This window comes from Oryctolagus cuniculus, chromosome 4 (assembly GCF_051225735.1).
Source record: "Oryctolagus cuniculus isolate XC-2025 breed Fujian yellow rabbit chromosome 4, ASM5122573v1, whole genome shotgun sequence".
Classification (NCBI taxonomy): Eukaryota; Metazoa; Chordata; class Mammalia; order Lagomorpha; family Leporidae; genus Oryctolagus; species Oryctolagus cuniculus.
In genome coordinates, this window is record NC_142870.1 from 66892001 (window position 1) to 66909393 (window position 17393).

The 17393-nt window shown below is 41.7% G+C and overlaps 1 protein-coding gene across 5 annotated transcripts in view; it reads left to right on the forward strand.

The window, feature by feature from the left end:
• Positions 1–622: 622 nt before the first annotated feature.
• NECTIN3 (nectin cell adhesion molecule 3) overlaps positions 623–17393 on the forward strand; it is a 149938-nt gene continuing 133167 nt past the window's right edge. For 2 of the 5 annotated variants that reach the window (XM_089330752.1, XM_089330751.1), the window contains exon 1: positions 623–1028. Coding sequence is in view for 3 of the 5 variants with exons in the window: in XM_051819058.3 (XP_051675018.1) it covers positions 2007–2166 (160 nt within the window). In the remaining 2 variants the exon portion in view is untranslated. Of the gene's footprint in view, positions 1029–1794; positions 2167–17393 lie in introns of those variants that run through there. The other 3 variants (XM_051819058.3, XM_051819060.3, XM_051819061.3) reach the window with 3 other exon arrangements.

The window sequence follows — 17393 nt, forward strand, 5'->3', positions numbered from 1 at the left end:
CGAAAACAGGAGAAGAAATTTTCTCAAGGGAAACGGTGGTGTCAGCACAGCTGAGGAATGTCACAATAGCTACACTTCGTCAATTGTGATGATCTTCGGGGGATCTCCCGGAGCAATGCAGGACAGGGTGTACTCCTGAGTGCATCCTGAGGATAGGCGACAGAAAGCAGTGGCTGCAGGAGGACGATAGCGGTAGGCTCAGGGAGCGAGAGGAAAGGGGGGCGGAGGAAAAGAGGTACTTAGACCGGGAGCTTGGAGAGCGGATGGGAGTCGCCAAGTTAGGAAAGAACAAGCAGAGGTGGGCAGGGGGTGGCATGGTGTGCAGCTTCGAAAGTGAGTCAAACACGGCCGGGGGGGGGGGGTGGAGGCTGGGGACACCCTAGGTCCAGGAAGCGGAGGGGGCCGCGTGGTCTCGGCCGCAGGCCCGCTATAGTGCAGCCGAGACAGGCTCGCCTCTGGCGCCTGATCCCTGTTCGTCTTCTTATTGGGTCACATTTGTGATTGTGGCCATGGCAGGACCCAAGTGAAATTAATGGTGTCGGACTCGAGGAGGGCGTCCCCCGCCTCCCAGCCCCACCGTCACGCCTGGTGGCCCTAACCGTCCACCCTCCCACCCCCTCGCGGAATTTCGGTGGCCATGGTTAGCAAGGTCAAGCCGCCGGGGCCGTGCTGGCGGCGGTCGCCGAGGGCCACCGCCGCTCCTCTCACAGGCGAATCTCGGCTACTTTCCGAGGTCGCTTTCTGGCGGCCAGCTTCAAAGGGAAACGCAAACGACACGTGCGAGCATGCCAATGAAACCCAACAAGAAAAACACCACCGCACTCCGAGCCCTCCGAGGGGCGAAATCCATGGCCTCCTGTTGCCAGTTGTCCGGCGCGGGAAGCGGACGAGCCCGGCGGCCAGACAGAAGCAAGAGCGAGGAAGCCAGCCTTCGGGGGCCCCCGTCCTCGCCCAGCTCCGCTGACCCTTCCACCAAGCCGCCCGCCCACAGAAAGGAGCCGGAGAAACGCCGGTGCAGACGTGCCTCGGTCAGCCGGGGAGGGGGAGGTGGGCAGAAGGGAGGCTTCGGGGAGCACAGCTGTCCCAGCGAGCAGGGAGGAGACGGTCTCTCCTTTCAGTCCCCCCACGCCCCGGCGAGGAGGAAGACGACCGGTCCAGCAAGGCTGCGTCCAGCTCCTGGGGAGGGACCCTGAACGCGGACAACGGAAGGGCAGCCTCGTGCTGCCTTCCCCTCACCACCCCCTCCTCGTGCCGGGTCCCCGCCAGAGCGAGAACGCCGCCCGGGCCGGCGTTTGTCCCGAAGCCCTCCGCCTCTGTCTGCACGGGGCCGGGGTGGACCCGCGAGGGGCGGAGTGGGCGAGACCATTGCAAACCCTGGCAAGGGGGGGGGCTGGCGGTAGGCGGGAGCGAGGGGCGGGGCCGGCTAACCTAGTCCAGATTTTCCTGTCCTTTTTAAAGCTCTGCTTTGGGAGGAACCCCGTTATCAAACTGGATGAGGAGAGGCTTTTTTTTTTCTCTCCTTCTTGAAAGGGGAGGAGCGTGTGTAGGAGGGCGGGGGGGTGGGAGGGGACGCGGCTTGCACCCCGGGATCAGACGGGAGTCGGGAGTTGCGCGGGGAGGGCGGGCGAGTCCCAGCGCCGGCTCTGAGGGTCGGCTTCCTCTCCCCCTCCCGCGAGGGCGGGGTGGTGCGTTCCGAGTTCCCAGGAGTTCGAGGCGGGCGGGTGCCGGGGGGAGGGGAGTGGCGGCGGCGGCAGCAGCAGCGGCGGGCGGCTCCCGCTTGAGAACCTCGGCAGTGGCGTCGGCGACGGCGGAGTGGAGGCAGCCGCGAGCGCCCGGCTGAGTGTCACCCGGCGGCGACGGCGCAGGAGCTGGGAGTTCGGGACGCGCGCGCCGGACCTTCCGCCGCCGCGGCTGCTGCTGCTGCCGCCGCCCAGAGCCTGAAGCGCCGGGGCTAGGGAAGCCGGGGGGCGGGCGGGCCAGCGAGCGGGCCGGGGGGAGGGTGGGGGATGGCGCGGACCCCAGGGCCGGCCCCGCTGTGTCCCGGAGGCGGCAAAGCACAACTTTCCTCCGCTTCTCCCCCCGGGGCCGGGCTCCTGCTGCCGCCCCCGACGCCGCCGCCGCTGCTGCTGCTGCTCTTTCCGCTGCTGCTCTTCTCCCGGCTCTGTGGTAGGTGAACCTCGGCGGCCGGCGCGGGCTGAGGGAGGCGCGGCCAGGGGTCCCGGCGCTGCGGCCGGGCGGCGAGGCGGTTGTGTTCGGCGGTTGGCTGCGCGAGCGAGTGCCGCGGACTTTGGCTGGAAACTTTTCGCCGCGCCCGGGGCGAGGCCGGCGCAGGGCCAGGCCGGCGAGTGCGACGCCCGCGGCCGCGCGGGTGGGTCGCGGCGCGGATGGCCGGGGGTCGGCGACACTTGGGGCGCGGGGCTCCTCCGGGTGTGCTCGGGGGACCGTTACTTCCTCGCTTTCTCGCGGAGCTAGAGCGGAGAGCGCGGACTTCTGGGCTGGGGTGAAGGTGCCGGGATGCACGTTGGATGTCTCCTTCCCCTCCCCTTGTCTGTGAAACTTGAGCTGGGAGCCCAGAAACCCTAGAGCCCGGAGCCCGGTGGAAGGAAGCCCTGGGGTCCACCCTTCGTGGCCTTCCACCCTGGGGAAGGCACCATCTTAGCCCACCCTGCCGCAGTATTCCCTACAGCCCTTCGGCCCGGTTCTGCCTTGGCTGCCTCCGGGTCTCTAAACTGAGCCGGTCTCTGCCTTCCCGTTTGTGGGACGTCTCTCCCTCCGTCCAGGCTCCTTTTAGCAAACCGTGTTTGTCCCCAGGACCCAGATTTACGTGTTAAATTCTTGATTGCATCTACTGTGTCCGGGTGGATCCCACTTGTCTTTCTTCCAAGCCCTCGCCGTGCTACGGTTTCTCTGTGTCACATTTTGGAGCTACTTTCTTTGCAAGTTTCATTCCCAGATAGCAGAGACTGGAGGCCTACTTGTTAAAAAAATAAATAAATAAAAATCTGCCTTTCCTGCAAGAGAAATAGCCATCAGTGATAATTAATGGAAGGTGGTGATTTGGGGAAAAAAGGCCATCAGCCTTTGGAAATGAGCTGTAAATATCTTAAATGGGATCAAAACACTGCAGGTAGTTATTCATTCGAGGGCTCTTGTTGAGGAAGATGAAAGGGGCAGAAGTTAACACTTGGCTCATGAAATCCTAAAGTTATACTGGAATTTAATAAAAGGAGGGGTGTGTGCGAATTTCTTGGCTAGTGTGACTTAGTGTGTTAGAGATAGGTGAGTCCAGGTAGTTGGTTATGGGAGAGGCAAACTTGGGATGAGATTGAGTGCCCCTTATCGGCTGAGAATTTCCACTACCAGTTCACCACCACGTTTCTAAGCAGTACTGTGATGAAAGTTTCTGATTTATACAGAGTATAATATAATATAATAAATGGCATGTTTTATAATATACACTGTTTCTGCCTCCGTGATCCCTAGGAGTTTTGGTGCCAAGGCAAAGTTCTTATTGCTGTTATCTCTTAAAATTGATGCAAGCCTCTAGATTGAATTGGTGTGCTGTGCTTTTCCAGGATTGTGGATGCTCCTTGCGGTTGGGTTCCAGCATAGTTGGTGGGGGTGTTAACAGTTTACTATCCTGACTTAGTTTATGGTAAGAACTGAGAGAATACCGGTGCTTGTACCTGTAGAGAGGCAGATCTAGTTAGAAAAAGCCTTGTGGAAGACTTAACGTAGGTTATGTGTACAGCTGATAAAGTAGAATTCGCGTAATAGTTTGACAATAGTTGTGCAAAAGAATTGTTGATTACTTGTTGAAGGAACATGTTGGTATTCACATGGAAGAAGGAAAGAGGTTGTATACAAAAAGACTTTATAATCACTGGAAGGGCTTGATATTTTATTTTGGAGCCCAGACACTTAAGCAGTGTAGGCAGATGGACTGATTAAGAGGCGGTGTAAATTGAAGTTTTTAGGGTCAACTCTGCTTTTAGTTGTAGAGATAGATACTAGCTTTGTGTTACTGCACAGTGCTCTTTTAAAGAGATTCCTTTTTTGGTTCATAGTGTTATAACACCCTAATTTGTGAACTCTTTTGACAAGTTGTTTCCATCAATGTTTATTTTAGAATTCAGCCTTTGAATAGGGCACAGTTGTTGAGACTTACTGATGCTTAATAAGTATGGAAACAGAATTTTCTTTATATAAGCTGCTTGTTGATCTAACAACTTGTTGATCAAACTTCTGATGTTAGTAATACTAGCATTCATAGACTTCCTACAGCGTTTGGCATAGTTTTGTTTGACTAAGTGGACCCAGATTTAGAATTAAAAGATTTTTAGACTTAAAAAGATAGACTATCTGATCAATCCGTTTAACACAAAATACTTTGCTTAGTTTTACCAAATACAGTTGTTTTCTTTTTTGCTGCTTTGATGTGCTGCTTACATTTAACATAACCTTAGCTATGCTAAACTTTATCCTGTCAATTTGTTGAAAAAAAAAAAAATCCCTCACAATTGGAAGACCTCATGTTCTGAAAGTTCTGAAAAAATTTATGCAGATGTGCTGTTAGTTGGTTTTGGGAAGGTACACATTTTGTTATTTGAAAAACTGAAGTCTTTAAGAATTTCACAGGTTGACAGACTTACAAGTCTAAAAAATTCCTAGGTATAAAGGTCAAGTGGACTAGGTTTACAACATCTAACTTGATAAGCTTCATTTACTTAATTCTGGAATTCCATATTTTTTATGATGACAACAAATTCACAAATTTATCTCACTTTTCCTTCGTGCTTTTTTTTTTTCTTGTGAGGTTGAGAATATTAGCAGAGGTATGTCATTGGTGAGATTTGACCTTCGTAGGGCCCCTTTTGACTGGGATTCTAGCCTCTCCTTTTTAAGCAAGGTTTATCTTAAGATGGAAGTTTATAAGATGGCAGAACATCATACATGATGTGGATCTTTTAAAAGCACTTTGATTATTTTCTATACATGTTATAAGCAGTTGGACCTACAACACATGAATAAAGCAGAAACCTGGCTTCAAGGTGCTTTCAGAGTTGTCTTGAGATTGGTGTTTATAGTAGAGATAAACATGAGGTACTGTGGGGTTGCCCAGAAGAGGGAAACCTAAGCCATTAGGTAATGATATACACAATGTGGAGTACAAAACAAAAAAAATCACTTTTTATAATTCTTTGAGTATGTTTTTATTGAAATTAGGTGTTCTATCAGTGCTATAATCTCTCTGGTTCTCTTGTTCTCTTTCTCTGCAGTTTATGATTCAGAATCAAGGCAGCTTGATTCTGAAAAAAGACAGCAACTAACTCAATCTTTGGCAGGTTATTTAACCTCAGAAACAAAGTTTCATGTCACTTAGAAAAGAATAATATCTTGCTAATAATCTGAGTATTAAATGATGAAAGAATAAAATAAAGCACTTAGAGTGCTTAAGTAGCACTTAGATATTAGCATTTATTACATTGCACAGCTCAAGCCCCTCCCACTTGGCTATTGGTGATTAAATTCTGTTCTTATGTTGTAAATAGTTGAGTTTTCAAGTTAATTAACTTTCTGTATTTGTACTTGACATCTTCCCCCTCCCCCAAAGATTTATTTATTTATTTGAAAGGCAGAGTTAGAGACACACACAGAGAGAGATCCTCCATCCGCTGGTTCACTCCCCAAATTGCTGTAATAGTCAGAGCTGGGTCACGATGAAGCCTGGAGCCAGGAGCCCCTTCCAGGGCTCCCATGTGGGTGCAGGGGCCCAAGTACTTGAGCCATCCTCCACTGTCTTCCCAGGCACATTAACAGGGAGCTGGACCGATGCCCACATGGGATGCCAGTGTGTAGGCACGGGCTTCAACTGCTATACCACAGCGCTAGCCCCTGCACTTTACATCTTTATATTCAATGGATAGCCTAATCAGTAGTCTTTAACTATTTGTTAATTTTGCTGTAGATAAATATGTAAATGACATGTTTTCAGAGTATTAGAATACAGTCAGATTAACTCAGTCGTGTAAGCTGTAGAACCTAGTTGAATCTTCCCTCAGTGATGTCAAATGCATTTTACAATTTGGCATAGGTCACTTAGAATGTTACTGATTACATTGGCAATGTGGGGTGAGGGAGTGGAGTCCCAGTTTAGCTTCCATTTGACAAGTTCTTGATAGTATCAACTTGAGGCCTATAATACACATTGCCCATATGAGTCTTTCTGCATCTTAAAAGATAACTTGCTGGTAAGTAAACCAAATTTAGAATCTAGCAGAAACATCAAATCTTCCCTTCTTGCAATGAGCTACATTTTTGTAAATAGGAACTAGAACTCCTAAACAATTATGAGTATAGGTGTGTATGTATTGTATTTATTGTCTTACCTTATGTTACTTATACAGGCTGAGTATCCCTTATCTGAAATACTTGTGACCATTTTTCTGATTTTTGTAATATTTTCATGTTGAGTTATCTGGGGATGGGACTCATGTCTAAACACAAAATTCGTTTGTGTTTCATAACACCTTATACAACATAGCCAAAGTGTAATTTTTTTTAAAAGGTTTTATTTATTTGACAGGTAGAGTTACAGAGAGAGGGAGAGACAGAGAGAAAGGTCTTCTGTCTGCTGGTTCACTCCCCAAATGGCCGCAACGACTGAACTGGGCTGATCTGAAGCCAGGAGCCAGGAGTTTTTTGAGTTTTGGGGTTCAAGCACTTGGACCTTCTTCCACTGCTTTCTCAAGGTCATAACAAAGAGCTGGATGGGAAGAGGAGCAGCCAGGACACTATCTGGTGCCCAAATGGGATGCCGAGGCCATAGGCAGAGGCTTAACCTACTATGCCATGGTGCTGGCCCCCCAAAATGTAATTTTAAACAGTATTTTAAATAATCTTGTGCATGAAACAAAATTTCATGATGCGGAATTTTCTATTTATTGACATAATGTTGGTGCCCAAAAAGTTTCAGATTTTGGCTTTTGGATTAAGGATGCTCAACTTCTACTAACATATATATTTATAATTTAGTGACTCAGAAACACTAGTGTACATTTTCTGTATGTATAGTTATAGAAAAAAGCTTAACATTATTGCCAATTTTCTGAAACTTGCTGAAAAGAAGCTGTGATACCCTTGTTAAAAAAATTAAAGATTATTTTGATGTTCTGTAATTTACTCATTAAAATTCATAAATATTATATTGCTATAAGATAGACTGTAATCAAAAGCTTCATAAAAATTGACAACAAAGTAGTATATGGTTTGCAAAAGATGAAACATTTAGTTAATAATTACTATTAATATGTAAGAGTAAAATTCAATAACCCTTGAATCAGTAATAGAATTTTTTTTAAAGATTTATTTTATTTATTTGAAAGAGTTACAGAGAGAGGTAGAGACTGAGAGAGAGACATCTTCCATTCGCTGGCTCACTCTGGCAACGGCCAGAGTTGAGCTGATCCGAAGCCAGGAGCCAGGAGCTTCTTCCGGGTCTCCCCTTTGGATGCAGGGGCCCAAGCACTTGGGCCATCTTCTACTGTTTTCCCAGGCCATAGCAGAGAGCTGGATCAGAAGAGGAGCAGCTGGGTCTTGAACCGCGCCCATATGGGATGCCTGTGTTTCAGGTCAGGGCTTTAACCCGGGGCACCACAGCACTGGCCCCAGTAATAGAATTTTAATGATAATTTTTGTTTGCTAAGCACAGATCCCCAAAATGTGAGCACCATTAGTGTGTCATCCTTTTAATTACCACATATATTTTTGTCTAATATGTTAAATTTATTGAACATATACCTTTTCTTGAATTCCATAAAAGTTACTATTTTTTTTTGATTGGCTCTGAAATAGTATTGTCATTATTTAAATGAAATTTGTTCTGAGTCTTAAAGTTTTTTTTCTGAATGGCTTACATAAAATGGGTAGGTAATCTATTTGAAATTATTATGGGGGTTGCCTTCAGTGAGTCTAGATGTGTCTATATTGCAGGTACTGTAGATGTTTAGAAAGGATATTACATACATATATTGTGAATTTTATCTGTTTTCTCTAATATAGCATATAGGAATTTGTTATTGCAAGCTTAATGGCTGCCTATAATTCTGTTAAGATGAGTAGGGTAGGTAGAGCTATTGTACATGAGTAATTCATAAACTGGAACTTCATCTGTGTGTAAAACATTCTAGCTCATAATTGGATTAATGGCTAAGAATTAACAGTATGTTTTTCACACACTTTAGATGATTATTTTGTAGGTTTAAGATACTAAGTTATATGTATGACTCCAAACAGGAGAGGCTGTAATAGCTTTTTAGTTAAAAAATCCTTGATTTGATTTCCTTTAGGGGTCAAAATATCAAACTTGTTCATATCTTAAATAAATTGGCTATTGCACACAGTAGAAGCTTTTAGGCTCTCAGTCTAGGTTTCTTCAGAAGAAATAAAATAACAAAAAAGGTGGAGATTATAAACATTCTCAGATAGCCAGAATCAGCAAAAGTAGGCTGTATATGTGGATTCTAATCATAATTACTAGGGAATCTTTTTCAGAATAACATGATCAGACCCTCTTATGAATTTGCTGGATAAACAAGTTAAAAGAGGTATTGAGACATTGTTATTTTGATAGATATCTTTAGATGATTCTCTATTCTCCTGCCCAGAACTAATCATTGTAGCATATTTATTTATGATTTAACCACTTGTGATATACTCCACTCTTGTTGACTATTTGTATACCCATGTGCTTGATATGTAGAAGACATTCACATTTCTTTATTTCAGACGACCTTAACAGCATATTCAAGCTTAGCCTAAATAGCACCATCCAGTAGAAATATGTGAGCCAGGTAGTTTTGAGTTTTTCTTGATGCCACAGGAAGAAAAAAAGGTGAAATTTGTCTTAATGTATTTTACTTAACACAAAATGCACAAAATGCTTCAGCATTCAGTTGGTGTTTAAAATTGAGCTATTTTACATTCTGTTTTGTAGAAGTCTTTGAAATGCTGTGGGCTTTTTACGATTACAGATCCTTTCAATTTGGACTAGCTTCATTTGGTGGTCAAATGTGGTATATAAGTCGTGGCTACCACTTTGGACAGTGTAGGTCTAAACTGTTCATTGTCTTTGATACAAGTTATAGCCTTCTTCAGTTCTTGTTTATAAGGCCTAGAATGACATTGCTATACTTTCCTACTTTGTCAAATTCTGGTGCTTCGTTTATATATTAATTTCTCTGTGAATGCCTCTCTTAGCACTTCTAGCATAAAATGAGCATGCAGATTCATGCTTTTAGTTTTATTAGGTTTAGAACAATGTGAAAGTATTTTAGTAGAATAGTCATCTTAAGATAAAATTTTGGAAGAAAGCACACCACGATTGAGTCCATTTTGGAATGGGAAAACTAATTGCTTACTGGGAAGTCACAATGTGCTTTAGTTTATTATTAGTGGTTTAAGCAATTAGTAAAATATCTCATTTCACTAATTAAGTCGTTTTTTGTGCTATGCCTACTGTTTTATAGAAGCTATGTTGTGCATAACACACTACATAGGAGATATCTCTTCAAAGAGGTTTGTGCTTTTTATATTATCTGTATCTTGTAATTCACACATCAAGAAGTTCATGAAAAATCTTGCATGAATTTCCAAGTATTTTTGCACCAAAATAAAGTTGTCTTTTAACTTTATTTTCCACCAATATATTGATGTATAACCTCTTGAAGTTGAGATATTAACTAGAAAATGTTGATAGGCCTGAAAATGTTGATGTTAACTAGAAAATATTGATGAGATAGTTCACTAATTTTCCTTAAAAAGGATTATTTTTTCTCTTCTCCCTTTAATCTCTGTTGTCTTTCCCATTTTGAACCTGAGATGGCTGTAAAATTGACCTTGTAGGAAGACCACAAGACTTCCTCTTTGATATCAACTGTGTATTATTTACCCAAGAATGCATGTAGTTTGAACAGCTTCTGTGGAACATATCTGACATTATGTATGACACCTCTCTCTCTGGGTTTGAGTTTTAGGAATATAGTGGATAAATTTAAGATAGCTAGTGTATTTTGTAATGGGAAAATGTGCCAGTGATGCTGTTGGGAAGGACATGAAAAAACCTAGGGACCAATATAAAACTAAGTGCACAGAACTGGGACTCTATCTTGGTATTTGAAAACACGGTATGAGTGCTTGACTTGTAATTGCTTCAATTCACAAGAGTAACAGAGATATTAATAAAATGTTAGTATTGGTTAACTGTGGTAAGATCCAGTTCATGTAGTAAATGTTTGTTTCCCATGATAGACATGATTGTCATTACTCAAATATTTTAGGTCATAGGTTTTGAAGACTATTAAGATTTCTGATTCAGTTATAGCTACCATAGGCTAGATTAAGGTTTATATCACAAATTCTTGTCATTATGGGTGCAGACCCCTTATTAATTTGATTTAGATTAAAGATAATCATTCATGACTGTAAATTCCACTTAAGACCGTAAACTGCCTAGTTTTAAAACCTGCTTATGGAGACTTAGTTCCTTTACTTTAATTGCAAAATTAAAAATTTCTGCTCAGTTTCTTTGATTATGTGGATAACAGTTTTATCCTCAGTTAAAGGCACAGGGCCAGGAATCACCATTATTTTCTAACTATGAGTCTGTTTATTTTAATCACTGCAGCAGTGACTTCAGTTTTGCTTGTTGAACTTAAAAGAGACAGGCCAGCATTTGTGGCATAGTGAGCAAAGCTGCCTCCTGAGATGCTAGCATCCCATATGGGCACTGGGTCAAGTTCTCGCTGCTCTGCTTCTGATCCAGCTCCCTGCTAATAGCCTGGGGAAGGCATTGGAAGAGGGTTACCTGCTTGGGACCCTGCTGTCCCTGTGGGAGACCATATGAAGCTACTGGCTCCTGGCTTTGTCCTGGCCAAGCTCCAGCTGTTGTGGCCATCTGGGAAGGATCTCTCTCTCTGTCCCTCCCTCTCCCTCTCTGTGATTTTACCTTTCAAACAAATAAATAAGTCTTAGAAAAAAAAAAAAAACTTAAAGGAGGTAAAAAAAATTACTAGCCTCTTGGTTAAGACCTGCATCGCACATGGGAGTGTTTAAGTTTGATTCCTGGCTCTGGTTCTTGCTTCCAGCTTCTCACCACCGTAGAGACGCAACAGTGAGGCTCAGATAACTTGAGTTCTTTTCACCTTCCTGGGAACCTAGTTTCAGCCCTGGCTGTTGCATGTGTTTGAGGTGTGAACCAGGGGTTAAAAGCTCTGTGTCTCTTCCTTTCTCTTTAAAAAATAAATAAAATGTATGATCATCTTGATGGTGCAGTTTGTCTGCCTAGAGCCTATTAAAATCAGAGTGAACTTTAAAGATTTATTTTATTTATTTGACAGAGTTACAGAGAGGTAGAAACAAAGAGAGAGAGGTCTTCCATCTGCTGGTTCACTCCCCAGGTGGCTGCAATGGGCAGGAGCTATGCCGATCTGAAGCCAGAAACCAGGAGCTGCTTCTGGGTCTCCCACGCAGGTGCAGGGGCCCAAGGACCTGGGCCATCCTCTACTGCTTTCCCAGGCCGCAGTAGGGAGCTGTATCGGAAAAGGACTAGAACTGGTGCCCATGTGGGATGCTTCAGGCCAGGGCTTTAACCCACTATGCCACAGCACCGGCCCCCTGAGTGAACTTTAATACTGAAGTCACAGTAAGGAACTGTTATTGTTCAAGTTTCAAGTTTGTTTTATGATAGCTCAATGTTGAAGAATTCATAGGGTTTTTTTTTTCCTTTTAAATTTGGTATAGACCCTACTGTTGACTGACTGATTTTGAATAATAAAAAGATATTGTCAAATCTTGAATTACCATTAACATTGATGACAGATATTCTTTCTTAGCAGGAAATAAGATGATTGACAATCATTTTTGTAATCAAGAAACTGAAATTAGGGAATACTTTTATAGTTTTTAATGAGAAAACATTTTCAAGTTTTAAATTCTTAAGGGAGTCAGCAAGTGTAGTGGCTATTTTGATGCCGCACATTGTCAAACTTACTTTCCATGTATATACAAAAGGATCTGGTTATTGACACATTATTTTCATCATAGTTGATGGTGAAAATGTTTAAACTTACGTATAGCTGCTGAAATTGTGTTCCTAAAATCTCTTCCTAAAATCTTCAGCATCTGTTGAAATATTAAAGCAAATCCGAGGTCATCTAAGAAAAATATTTTTGTTGCTTTGCTGCCCTCTAGAGTCATTTAGAATAGTCACCCTAGATTTTTTCCCATCAGATGATTAAAATATTTCTTTGACTTTTGCACCTTAAGTTTCAGGAATAAGTTGAGTAATATTATTGTAAACTTTACTCACAACAGTTGATCTACACCTACAAAAAATAAAAGGCTAAAAGATTGGGATAGTTTGGGGTCTACTGAATATTGATAAAGAATCAGGTGATAGGGCACCAACCTTGTATGTGCTGCAAAGTATAGAGGATTTTACAGTGGGATAAGGCAGAGTTTCTGCTCTCTAGCTTATAAACCCATTATTAAGACCAATTGCATGGTAGAAAATGTTTGTTTATAAAGGTAGACATATATATCTATATCCCATTTGTAACAGTATACCAAGTGATATGATACATCTTTAAAAAAGATCAGTAAGGTCTGGAAGAGTCAAGGAAAGCTAATAAGAGATGAAACTTTTGATTTATGTCTTAAAGAGTAAATAGAGCTCAGACAGACAAAAACAGTTATTTCAAATGGAAGAAGGACTGTTCAAAACACAAAACATCTTTCACACATCAGGAACTCTGCTAGGCTTCTTTGAGTCTTTGCTAAAAAATGAAAACTAATGGTCAAGGAGATGAGGAATTAGAAGAGTCATTCTCTCTCTGTCCTTCAATGCCACTATTCCCTAACCCCTATCCATGTGTATATGTCTTTTTTTTTTTTTTTTTTAAGATTTATTTATTTGAAAGTCAGAGTTACACAAAAAGAGAAGGAGAGAAAGAGAGAGAGAAGTCTTCCATCTGCTATTTCACTCCCCAGTTAGCCACAATGGTTGGAGCTGTGCCGGTCCAAAGCCAGGAGCCAGGAGCTTCCTCCGGGTCTTCCCATGCGGGTGCAGGGGCCCAAGGAGTTGGACCATCTTCTACTGCTTTCCCAGGCCATAGCAGAGAGCTGGATCAGAGTGGAGCAGCCAGGTCTCGGACCGGCGTCCATGTGTAATTGTTATGAAAATTCAATTGGCATTAACTACATTACAGATACAAGTAAGAGCAATGCAAAGGAAAATAAATTGTCTTATGTTAGAAATATAAACAGTGTTGTGGAATTGTAGGAGTGGTTTAACTGGGAATTAAAAGATACTTAAAGAGGAGCTAATTTTCTAGCTGAGTCTTGAAGGAAGAATTTAGATTTCCACTTGTGAGAGAAGGTCAATGAAAAAGAGGGAGGCTGGCATTGCGTAGTGGGTAAAGCCACTACTGGCATCCCATGTACGTGCTGGTTCAAGTCCTGGATGCTCCACTTCTGATCTAGCTCCTCCCTGCTTATGGCCTACAAAAAAAAAAAAAAAAAAAAAAAAAGAATATGGCCCAAGTCCTTAGGCCTCTACCACCCACGTAGGAGACCAGAAGAAGCTCCTGGTTTCTGCCAGCCAGGCCATTGTTGCCACCTGGGGAGTGAACCAGTGGGTGGGAGATTCTCTCTCTCTCTCTCTTCCTCTTTTTCTGTAACTCTGCCATTCAAATAAATAAATAAATCTTAAAAAAAAAAAAAAGAGGATATTGCAAATGAAGATACCACTGGGATGAAGACTCTAGAAAGAATTAGTGGGTCAGACATGATCTTTATGGAGGAAAGTCTTAGATTTTTAAAAATACTTAAACCCTATTGGGAGCAGTGAGGAGCTTTGAAGTCAGATAACAATTAACTCTGATTTGGGAATATTATATAGCTTTGGCAGCAATGTAAAAGATATAATGGAACTATGAGACAAACAAATGAAGGGAAACCATTGCAGCGGTCCATGGAAAGAGCATCATAGAGATAAATAGTAGTTTCGGTAGAGGAGCTTGAAGGGAGGAATGGATCTGAGAAGTACATGGTTTTTTGGGTATCGTGATGATTGAGGAAGGAGGAGTTAGATATGAACTAAGTTGAATTTTTCCCTTCAATGACTAGGAAAGAATGGTGAAAAGATTGGTTACTTTAGTCAGTTGAGTAATTTTTTGAGATGCTTTAATTGTTGTGCCTCTGGGGCATATTTTTGAACTGTAGTTGGAAATTTGCTGAGAGTAAGAATCAGGATATGAATTGGGCATTAACAGAATTAAGGTATTTGGGTTGGGTGAATTGTAAGAGAGAAGGGGGCACACTGGGAGGAGAAAGAGAGGGAAAAGGAAAGGGAAAGGAAGAGGGGAGAGGGTGAGGAAAAGTTTTTTAAGACCAAAGTATTGATTGAATAAGTTATCAATGGAAGGGAAGAAGGAGAGTGATAATTTAGAAAAAAATTCTTGATAGACACATTTAGTAGTTAGGAGGGCATTGGTGATATTTCATTCTCTAATGATTTAAGTGACACATTTTGAAAATAAGTGAACATGGTGTGATACTGAAAATTAGGCTAGAACCTTTGGGAAAAAATGGAATAAAACATCAACTAAGAATGAATGAAATGAGTCAGCATTGAAGGTGTGAGTTGTCATAATATAAACTTATGAAATGTAACTGATGATGTTAGATTGGTAATATGTTTATGTTGGTTGCTTTTAATATTTAAATGAGCATTAAATGTACGGTAGATTAGGTAGTGTAAAAGAATAATATATAGACATCTAGCTAATGAATAAAAATGTGTTTCTGGGAACAAGTTATTTATAAATATTGAAGGAATTGAAACTAGAGTGAAGCTACTGAATATGCTACTTGAATGTGATGTAATAAGATATCTGAACGTTGAGAAGAAGCAATATAAGGAAAGTGATATTTCAGAAATACTGATTTACCATAAGCCAGGTGTTCTAAATGTAGCATTATTCCTTAATTAGGATAGTAATAAGTGGAAACTGAAGGGAAAGATTTAATAATAAGAGATTTTTGAAAGTCAGAAAGTCTTATGGTCCCAGGATATGAGGAGTGGGAAAAATGAATAAATTAAAGGTTTTGTATTGGACAGATGGGAATGAATAGTGTAAATGTTACTGAATGCTAAATGCAGATAACAGGTATTAGAAGAAAAGTTGTGTTTTCTAGGATTGCCATAATAAAGTACTAAAAACAACATGAATTAAAACAACACACATTTATTCTGTTGCAGATCTGGAGCTCTAGAAGTCTGAAATCAAGGTGTCAGCAGGGCCATGTTTCCTCTGAAGCTCTGGATAGATTCCTTCCTTGCCTCTTCCTAATTTCTGGTTGTGGCTGTCAAACCTTGGTTTGTCTTGCAACTGCATCACTACAGTATCTGCCTTTGTTGTCACATGACATATGTAAAATGAGATGACCGTCTCATTGGATTAAGGACCAAGCCTACTCCCGTATCATCTCATTTTAGATTGCAGCTTAATTAATCTACAGAGTCTGTTTCTGAATTAGGTCACTTTCACAGGTACTAGGAGTTACAACTCCAAGGTATCTTTTTAAGGGATACAATTTAACTGGAAACAAAAGGGTGATGATTGTTTTTAAAATGTAAACTGTGAGATTTGAGGCTCAGTTCATGTCAAAGTGCTGGGTAAGTACAGTATTTAGAAGATACAAGATATGAATTTTTTTTCTTTAAGATTTATTTATTTTACTTCAAAGTCCGAGTTACACAGAGAGGGAAGGAGAGGCAGAGAGAGGGAGGTCTTTCATCTGCTATTTCACTCCCCAATTGGCCGCAACGGCTGGAGCTGTGCTGATCCGAAGCCAGGAGCTTCTTCTGAGTCTCCCAGGCAGGTACAGGGGCCCAAGGACTTGGGCCATCTTCTACTGCTTTCCCAGGCCATAGCAGAGAGCTGGATTGGAAGTGGAACAGCCGGCACTCGAACTGGCACCCACACGGTATGCCGGCACTGCAGGTGGCGGCTTTACCCGCTGTGCCACAGCTCCGGCCCCAAGATATGAATTGTTTTGAACAAGACTTGAGTCAGATTCATGAAATATTTAAACTTTATAGACATACATACAAAAATTTTAAGTATTTGCCCTGCTGGATAAACTATTACAGAATGAGCATATCCATGAAACCATGGCCCTGGTCAACAAATAAAACATTGCTAGCACTCCAGAAACTCCTCTCACACACTTTCTCAATCACAAATCCTCTGTGTTTTCCAAAAATAACCATAGTTCTATCTTCTAACACCATAAAATAGTTTTACCTGTTATTTCTTTTAGCTTTGTATAATGCCTCTTTTTGACATTGTAAGATTCATCTATGTTGTTGTATTTAAAAGTTTTTTTTTATGATTATACAGTATTTGATTCCATGACTATTCCATAATTCATCAGTTTTAATATTGGACAAACCTGTGCATTGTTTTCATTTTGAAGCTTTTATTAATAGTTCTGCTGTGAACATCATTGTACTTGTATTTTGGCAGTATAGTTGCTGGTTCATATTATATGTGTTTTTGTTGAAACAGTTTTCTAAAGTGTTTTATTATTTATATTCCCACCAATAGTATATTAAGAACTAGCTGCTCTACATCCACAACAGCCCTTTGTAATACCAGTATTTTTTCTTTTATCAGTGTGTAATGGTATAACATTGTGACTTTAATTTATATTTCAGTAATGATTGAGATTTTAGGAATATGGGCCATTTGAATATCCTCCTTAGTAAGTGCCTGTTCATTCTCCCCCCTTTTTATGCAGATAGGTTGTCTTTTGTCTTTTTTGTGGATTTACAGTTGTTGTATATATATGCCAGGTGTACCCTTTGCTAGTTGTGTGTATTAAAAGTATCTCCTCCCATTCTGGCCTTCTCACTCTGTTAACGGTGTCTGTAGAATGGAAGTTCCTTAATACCTATCTGCATGGTCAAAAGTCTTTTTCTTTATAATTGTTTATGTCTTATTTACAAAATTTTGCTGTGCATCATCATGAAAGTTTTACCCCTGGAAGTTTTATTGTTTTGTCCTGTCTATGATATATCTGGGTGTTTATTCGTTAATTATGCAAGTTAAGGTCTATATATTTTTTTCTCAATTTACTATCCAGTCAAGCATCACCATTTATGGAAAGGGCCTTCTGCTGTGCAGTACTGCCTTTAGAGTAAATCCAGTAACCATGTGTGCTTGGGTTTGCTTTTAACTCTGTTCTGTTGGTTCATTTTTTAATTTTTGCAAAAATATCATAACATCTCATAGCTTTGTAATTTATCTTGATAGTAGATAAGAGCAGGC